General features: G+C 37.4%; 3 protein-coding genes across 4 annotated transcripts in view; 1 reads left to right on the top strand and 2 right to left on the bottom strand.

Moving 5' to 3' along the window:
* LOC117793916 (flotillin-2) overlaps nt 1–9,018 on the top strand; it is a 124,947-nt gene that overhangs the window by 90,694 nt on the left and 25,235 nt on the right. The gene's annotated exons all lie outside the window — the stretch shown is intronic.
* LOC117793911 (glucose dehydrogenase [FAD, quinone]) lies at nt 1,889–4,904 on the bottom strand. Its single transcript, XM_034634356.1, has 2 exons — nt 4,579–4,904; nt 1,889–3,616 (listed from the first exon to the last, which is right to left on the bottom strand). Exons 1-2 carry the CDS (start codon nt 4,882–4,884, stop codon nt 2,015–2,017), a joined length of 1,908 nt encoding a protein of 635 aa, XP_034490247.1. The 5' UTR covers nt 4,885–4,904; the 3' UTR covers nt 1,889–2,014.
* On the bottom strand, nt 6,992–8,321 carry LOC117793920. The gene is made up of 2 exons (XM_034634369.1): nt 8,122–8,321; nt 6,992–7,228 (listed from the first exon to the last, which is right to left on the bottom strand). The coding sequence occupies exons 1-2, from the start codon at nt 8,312–8,314 to the stop codon at nt 7,113–7,115; spliced, it is 309 nt and encodes a 102-aa protein (XP_034490260.1). The 5' UTR covers nt 8,315–8,321; the 3' UTR covers nt 6,992–7,112.

Genomic DNA, 9,018 nt, shown 5'->3' with positions numbered 1-9,018 from the left:
TTTTCAAAAAAGTTTATTTTTGACAAAAAATTTAGATTTGTTACCAGTGTGCAGTTCTCCCTCTATCCATCTACCCATCTATCCATCTGTCCATTCATCCATTTAACTATGGATTCTGATAAGTCACAATGTATTGTTGCTGCCTCCGATGATAAGCCAGGCCAAACAATTTGGCTGTCGTTTCCATTGTGATATCTTTATGTCATTGCGATTAGACTAAGGAAATGTGGGTCTCCGAGGCGGCATAAACAACACCACAAAAACACCACAACACCTTAGCATGTTAGTAAATTACATTGTCAGCATTTTCAATTTGTTATTTACCTGTTGCCAAAGTACGCATCTGGGTTCAGTCAGCACGTAATATGAAGCACCCTACAAAATTGTTGTTTATCAAATTCAATGAGCATTTATGACCCACAATAATATTGAGAGTTGCGTTTAATAGCTATTTATTCCATTTGAGAAATGTGTTTAATAAAAGTTTGTTTTAGAATTGTTGAACGCTTACAACTAAATGAAATCGGAATAATTAGATTGACAATGTCGAGAAATTCTAAAGTGCATTTTACCACCGATTTCAATAAGTCAATGACAGACTGCTTTGAAAAAGAAGAGAAAGAAAAAGAGCTCTGAGAATCGATTGTATTAAAAAAATGTGTCTGTTCTTTGCAAAAATTATGTTAAATATAAACTCTGTGTTTGTGAAATATTTGGAAAGCTACTAGAATTATTAAAAAATTCTTACTAAGGTTTTACTTTTTGGTGTTATCTGTCTTCACTTCTAAAAATGTAAACCTTTTAAGAAATATGTAGAATTTTTTCCCTTACTTCTTGCTTAACTGCTTTCATAGGTTGACCATCTTCTTCTCTCGACTACTAAAATTGTTTTTTTTTATACCCTGAGCCCATTAAAAATGGGCAAAAACGGGTATAATGTGTTTGGCAGAATGTATGTCACAGGCAGAAGGGGGCGTGGCAGATCCCCCAAAGTATATATATTCTTGATCAGGATCAACAGCCGAGTCGATTAAGCCATTTCCGTCTGTCCGTCTGTCTGTCCGTCTGTCTGTCCGTCTGTCTGTCCGTCTGTCTGTCTGTCTGTCCGTATGTCCGTCTGCTTGAACTCGTCGATATCAAAGCCAATAAGAGCTAGAGACTTCAAACTTGGTAAGTAGGTTCCTGGATACCGTACGCAGATCAAGTTTGATTTTTTTTTTTTTGGATCGGACCTCTATATCATATAGCTGCCATAGGAACGACACTTTGAAAATGAAGTTATATAGTTATGAAGTTATCTCGACTAATCTGACACAATATACATCCGAGCTGGTAATGTGTATCTTGACCAAATTTGGCTCAAATCGGACCACTATATCTTATATCTGTCATAGGGACGCTCAGTCGAAAATCAAGGTTTAGTATGAAAAAGATTTTTGTTTTCTTAGATATCTTAGTCAAACTTATAGAACATGCATTTTTGTTGGTGTTATATATCCTGGCCAAATTTGGTTAAAATCATTTTCCTATATCATATAGCTACCATAGGAGCAATCGTTCGAAAATCAACTTTCAGTACAAAGTACCTGGGCTCAAAGTATCCTTATGTCGAGCGTGCTCGACTGTAACCACCCACTTGTTTTATTTAAAATATGATATATAAAGTATAATTGATAAAATTTTTGACATTTCCTTAATTGAACTTCAACCAAAGTATGATCAATTGTTATTGTAAATATGTTTTCATATCAAGATTAATGTTTTGTATATATGTAATGGCATTTTGAATTCTTAAGATTTTGGATTAAGATGCTATTAAAAAAACTAAATCATAAATTCGGAAAAATGGAAAACATTTGCTTCACTTGAGAAAAATAAACAGATATTATTTAATTTAATATTTTATTAAAATAGAACAAAAAAAAGAGATTAAATTTGACAAACGCTAGGCTTAAAATGACTTTTATCAATATATAGTATCTGCAATTTAATATACTAGAAACTGTGCCAGCGATTACAAATCGTAATCATGGAAATGCCGTTTTGGCTCCTCTGCTCCATCACCTGACCCCGTCCAATCCTGAGAGATAAAGTCCGCGGCACGCTCCCCAATCATGACCGTGGCGGCATTTGTATTGGCACTGACAATTTTGGGCATGATGCTGGCATCGGCGACACGAAGATTGTCAATGCCATGGAGCTGGAGTCGAGGATTGACACAGGCATTGGGATCACTAGCCGGGGACATTTTGAGAGTGCCTGTTTGATGGTAGCAGGTGATTGAAAAATACTTGGCATAACATCTCCAATAATCATCCGATCGATATTCATTCGATGCATCGCACTCAGGGATCGGTATATGAGTGATTTGAGCCCGAGAAGCTTGATATGAGGCGGTACTCAATAGACTCTCCTGATAGCGAATGCCACGCAATAGAGTTGCCATATCCTCCGGTTGAGTCAAATAGTTACTAACCAACAGAGGGGGCTCTCTGAACTCCTTGCTGCGTAGACTCAACTGACCCTTCGATTGGGGATGAGAGAGAAGCACAAAGATGCATAATATATCAAATTTGGTCAATTGCTGCTGCAGATGCTTCACATATTGGTCCTGAAAACTGAGTCCGTTGAGGAACATTTCGAGGGTGTCGTGACGTCCACGCTCGAAGGCCAAATGATGGAATTCCACATCCGGATAACGTGGATCAGTGTTGTTTGCCGTGTTGATGAATCCCACAAGGGAGGCGGTACCGTGAGTGGCCAAGGGTCCCGTTCGATTCAATAGATACTCATAGATGTTGTCGAGAATTTCCCTTTGAGTTGGCAGCTCTTTTGAACTTTCCAGCTCCATGAAAAGTGGCACCAAAACATGATCCTGCAGATTGCCACCGACTCCAGGCAATTCTCTCACCACTGGGACATGCAGTTCCTCCAAATGTTGACGTGGTCCGATGCCGGATCTAAGAAGCAATGCTGGGGAATCTATAACGCCTGCTGATAGAACTGCCTCCCTGGCCACGCCCACACGATATGTGCGCTCGCCACGCACAAAGCTCACAGCCTCCACTCGCTGTCCGGTGGCATCAAAATGCAGTTGTTTGACCAGAGCATGTTTAATCACATGAAGATTCGATCGTCCGGCAACTCGACCCAGATGTCCTTTTCCTGTGTGAGCACGTTGTCCATTTTGTGCTGTGACCGGCACATTTGAATAACCCACAAAACTGCCCTCGGCAAACTCGCGCACGTGTCGCACGCCCAACGATTCGGCGCCATCGAATATCATTTTTTCTATGGCAGGCATCTCAAATTTAGTCAATGTTACATAACCCTGTGGATGCGTCGCATTTTCCACTGGACGCACCGACTTCTCGAAATAGGGCAAGACCTCATCGTAACTCCAGCCCTCGTTGCCCATCGCCGACCAAGTGTCAAAGTCCTGACGATTACCCCTAATATAGAGCATCGCATTAACTCCACCCGTTCCGCCAATCATCTTTCCACGTGGCCAATAACAGCGACCATTCTTCATCGCCTGGCAGGATGATTTGCTCGGCTCTGTGAAGTAATTCCAAATGAACTCCGAGTGCTGTAGTCCAAAGAACAGCGCTGGGATCTGTTATTATAGAAGATATAAGCATTACAATAAAATTCAACTACACTTTTACTTAATCCTTATCTTAATAAAATATATTTTCTATATATATTAAAATATATATTAAATATATTTTGACACCACTGCCATAAAAATAGTAGAAAATAAGGCAATATTTTTTTTTCGAACTTTCCCGAAATTTTAAAGTTGCAATACCGTTATTTGAAATATCCCTTAAAAAAATAAAATTTACTTCAAAATATATACTTCAAATATATATATATATATATCTTTAAATGCTATTGTAGAAATATTTGAGGTGTTTTTTCCCATTCTGAGAAAAAATTTATTAATAATAAAAAAGGTAAATTTGTTTACCGAGTGTAACAGATTTACTTGTTTTCTGAAGCTATAAATCTAAGATAATGCACTACAATGTCTTTCGACCTTAGCTTATCTTAAGATAACCTCGCTTGATAAACAAATGTATTTTTGTGTAAAACAACATTTTTGCAATGACTTAATTAAGCTACTTTTAATACAAAAAATGAAACCTTTTAAATACTGCTAACATGTTACTGTTAACTTCACACTGTTAACGTCACATTAACATGGGAAGAACAGTTAAATTGTTTTAAATGAGTGCCTTAAATAGACGAAGATTCGATTTCAGGGAATCGTTCGGAAAATCAAACTGGTTTTACAGGCTACAGTTACTCATGTGACTATGTTGACAAAGTATAAGCTGTAATTTGTTTATGAACCGTAAGCAACTATAATAAAACCAAAAAAAAATAAGGGATTTTTAATAGAAAAAAATAAAACAAAATATTTTATGTGAACTTATAATTTGGTTAAAAAATTTATTAGACTAACTGTATATTCCATACAAGTGTCGCACTTGACTGACGCAATTCCTGTTTACATTTTGCCTTCAACTTGACATTGAAAGTTAATTAAACACAGAACTGATTTGAACTCACCTCGGATTCAACTGGTGGATCACCACCTGCCTCCAGGACGAGAACACGCCAATTGGGATTCTCGCTAAGTCGACTGGCGACAATAGAACCCGCTGAGCCGGCACCAATGACAACAAAGTCATAATTGAGTTCCTCGCGAAGATCGGCGAGTTGATCCCCATAGTCCGGTGGCCAGAGCTTAGATGGTGCAACATTGCATTGGGCGGAAAGTAGAGTCTGCACCAACAAGGTAACCATGCCCTGCAACAGTCCAATACCGGGTGTTCCGCACTGAGCCGCATCCGTTAGATCGCTTGTTGCCAACATTATACACTTTGCCGATTTGACTCGTCGCCCGAGTTTGCGATTTGCTTTTATAGATGCGATAAGAGTATGTCTTTCCGTCTGTTAGCCGGTTATCGCTGCTGACGAGATGTTGACTGAGAGAGAACAACAATGAATCAGAGCGATATCAATCTGTGTATGATCTGTAACTGTTGCTCCTGTTTGCCTGTTTGCTCAGTGACCCCAACACGTGCCACTTCCACATTGCAAATACTCAAATTCTCACAAATACTCAGTGAATGCAATACTTTGACAATTGCCAAATCATGTACTTTACAGATTAACAGTTAACGGTAGCGCTTAAGCTGTGTTTTAACTCTTTCAGTCACTCAATCAGAAGAAACTGAAATAATTTTTAATATTTGCAGCATGATTTACCTGAACGTTAGGCAGTAAATCATTATCCATTAATTATTTGAATGTGTTTGAGTATTTCTAACGAAATCTCTCTCAGTGTAATCGAGCCTACAGCAAAATTTCTAGAATTTTGTCATACAATTTGAAAAAAAAAAAATAGACTAAAGATTGACTGATTGACAAAAGTTGACAACTATTCATTAAAATAATCTAGTCAATGAGATCAAAATATATTGTACAATCTACTTTTAATCACTTACAAATTAAATTTTTTTTTACATGCTTACATGTTAATTTATTTGATTTAGATGAGATAAACTCAAACGATTATTATTGAATTGTAAGTTCTTATCGGCAAACAATTGTAGCGTGTTTATTGCATATAAAATAAATTTAATCAATTTACTTCCAGTATTTAATTACATTACAATTTTTTTTATTTTGCATATATTTTTTTTTGTTGCTTATTTAAGGAACCTAGGCATTCGAAATTTGAATATGACGCAGTTGATAATTCAAATTACAACTTGAATATCATATGATGGGTTAAGCAAGCGTTCAACGAATTTTTTTTAATGATTTTCAACTTAATTTTCCAACAATCATTTCAGATGATACTGCATAGAAAATTGTATTTAAGTATCAAGCATTTCAACAAAGGAAAGCTTGCCCAAAATGTGTCCATCTTCAGAAACGTTATAATTTGTATACAGGGGTTCCACAGAAATCGAAACCAACCGAAAATCTCCCAAATCTTAATTTTTGGGAGATTTTCGGTTGATAGAGATTTCGTAACTGACCTTCTTATATAGTAAACGCACTTAAAGTTATTTTGTACTCATAGATAAGAACACATTTATACCAATCTAACAGTTTTGGTTAAGTATTCGCTTTGGAGAGCCTCTCTTTTATGGTCATCGTAAAATTTAACAATATTTTCAGTTATCTTATCGAATGTAAATGGGAAAAACAATTGGGTAATTCAACCTAATCTGTGTGCAATTTAAGGAAGGAAAAAGTAATATTTATTTAATATTATTATTATTATAATATAAAATATTATTTCTATTATTATTATTGTTGTTATTGTTATTGCATAGTTTTAATGGTTGTATTTTGCATTGTGGCTGTCACTGTAACCCAGACCTCGACAATGTCGATCAAGGACAGGTACGCTGTAATCGGCAAACACACAAATGCCAACGACACTGACAATAAAAAAGAATTGCACGTTTTTAATATTTTTTTTTTCGTCAGGTTATAGCTATAAAAGGCGAATAAATTTTATAATCGCGACAATAGAACCACATTGCTGGCATTCAACAATTGGCAGTGCCACAAACAACGCGCTGCACACACAAACAAGTGGCAAGTGATCGACAAGATACCCTCTAAATTGAAAAAAAAAATTATTTTTTGTTCCTTATTGTTTCTCATGAGAGTTTAATTACTTAACCTTTTGATTCAATGATCAGCTAATATCTGAATATGGACGTATACCAGACTCTAGCTGTGTAGGAATCTGAGGTATATAAGATTTGTCATACCTTGTCCTCTTACATTATTTTTCCCTTTCTCAGCTGATACTTAAAAGACATTATCAAAATTATAGATTAAAATTATCAATAAAAAGCACTCCTCTGCAACATTTTAATTAAAGTTATTATTTTTTCTTTGCGAAATTTTCATTTTTTTTTTTGCCAATTTTATTCTCTACTTTAATACAGGGTATTTATTTATAGGATATACATTTATATAAAAAATAAAATAAAAAAAAAACAACAAAATAACATAAAATTAAATACAGGTTTAATTAGTGATGTAGACAGTTGACGCCACCTGTTGGCCGCTTTTCACAATCCACTATTCATGGCAATTCGCACAAATTGAATAGGCGCGGGAGGCTCAGCATTTGCCGCAGCGGCAATCAAATTGCTCACGGGCACGAGATTGAGGCCAGCACTGAGATCTACAAAGATCGAATAGTTTAGATAGATCTAAGCTGAAAACATTATAAGGGTCACGGAGGAGTGAAAAGGAAAAAGATAGAAAGGTGATATATAGAGAAGAGAAGGGTAGATGAGGAATGAAGAGACAAAAGAACTAGAAAATGGGAGATTGGTAGAGAATCAGGATATGGAATGAAAAGTGGAGGAAATGGAAGGTATAGAGAAGAGAGAGAATTTGATGGAAGAAAGTGGAAATTGGAGGAAGGAAAAGATGAGTACTGAAGCATGGGAGCGATAGATTATAAGAGAGAGATTAGAAGAAAGAGGAGGGTGGGACAGAATAAAAAATAAGGATTGAACATAGAGGGGGAAAAGAAAGAGGAAAGATGAGAGGAATAGGGAGGGAATTGGAAGAATCTAAAAATGTGTAAGAAGGTCACTTGAATAATTAGAAGACATCATACAAAGGAGAGTCAATAGAAGACAGTATGCGTGAGAGAAGAATGAAGCAAAAGGTAGTAGAATAAAGCAACAATGATCAGAACAAAAAATAAAAACAAAAAGGATCCGAGGAATCAGAAAACAACAAGAAGTATCACATGAGAAGGTCAGAAATATATGGAAGAGGTAAGGCGAAATTTGCGAAAATCAGGAGGAGAGTAGGAGACTGTATAGAAAGTCAAGGAGAATCAGGAAAAGGTCAGAGTTGGTAGAAGACCGTAGGATAGAGGAGAATGGAGCATAAGGCGGTGGAAAGAAACAAAAGAGATGGGAAGGAAGCAGGAAGGTAAAGCTAGTTGCAGGAGAAGGGAAGAAGTGAAAAGGAACTTGGTGACAGTGGTAAGTAGCAGGTGAGGAGAAGTAGAGTCCAGTCAGAAGGATGAGGCAGCAGCTGGAGACAACAACAACTCACCCGATGGCCCACTCAGAGCTGGCGATGATGGCGCCTGTTCCAGCTGTGTGGCATCCACAAGAATATCCTGTGGCAGTGCCACAATCGTTGGCAACAGCTGCAACAATGCGCAGAGCACGAGCAGCAACAATTGAAGCTTGATATGGAACCGAAGCTGGAACTGGAGCTGGAGCTGCTGCTTTGGTCGCGTCATTATGTTAGCAGCAAACGGTGTGGACTGAAACATGTGAAAAATCTCGAAAACCTTTTTGAAAACTTCAGCACAGCACACACTCCATGTGTATGTGTGTGTGTGTGTGTGTGTGTGTGTGTGTGTGTGTGTGTGTGTGTGTGTGCAGGTGTGTGTGTGTGTGTGCAGTCGACAATCGGTAAACTGGTAAAACTTGTCGCGTTTGCCATTTGGTTCAGCGTACGCTTAAAAATTACAACAAATAACGCCAAAACGGCAACAGCTACAACAACACCAACTGCGACCCCAACAAAAACAACAATTTACCAGCGTTCGCTGTCAATGTCGCCAGAATGTGCTGGGAAATATTGCAACTGCAGCAGCAGCAACAGCAACAAGCACGGCAACAACTACAACAACATTTACAACAACCGCTGTCTTTGATTTCCAACTCAATTAGGAACAAATGCCTCATTGCCTCGCCTCGCCTTGCCTTGCCTTGCCACGCCCTCTTGCCTCGCCGCCTCTGCACAGAACGCCGCCTAGCGTCGGCTAATCGCATTACAAGCAGTTACAGCATTGCACGTATGCATAATCCAAAAATATAAGAATACCCTATCAAAATAACAGTTAACTTTGCGTTGTGACGCCTAAAAAATACCCTACAATAAACGTTAAATTTAAAATCAATTTATTTAAAAGCTAGAAACTATGTAGTAGCAATAAAA

Source organism: Drosophila innubila, chromosome X (genome assembly GCF_004354385.1).
Source record: "Drosophila innubila isolate TH190305 chromosome X, UK_Dinn_1.0, whole genome shotgun sequence".
Taxonomy (NCBI): Eukaryota; Metazoa; Arthropoda; class Insecta; order Diptera; family Drosophilidae; genus Drosophila; species Drosophila innubila.
Note: the sequence above shows the minus strand (reverse complement) of the source record. Positions and strands in the feature narration are given on the sequence as shown.

Excerpts from the sequence above, each read along its gene's own strand:
- LOC117793911 (XM_034634356.1), bottom strand. The coding sequence starts at position 4,884 with ATGTTGGCAACAAGCGATCTAACGGATGCGGCTCAGTGCGGAACACCC. Across the intron at positions 3,617-4,578 it reads ATCCACCAGTTGAATCCGAG|ATCCCAGCGCTGTTCTTTGG; the intron begins GTGAGTTCAAAT and ends CTATAATAACAG.
- LOC117793920 (XM_034634369.1), bottom strand. The coding sequence starts at position 8,314 with ATGACGCGACCAAAGCAGCAGCTCCAGCTCCAGTTCCAGCTTCGGTTC. Across the intron at positions 7,229-8,121 it reads AGCTCTGAGTGGGCCATCGG|ATCTCAGTGCTGGCCTCAAT; the intron begins GTGAGTTGTTGT and ends CGATCTTTGTAG.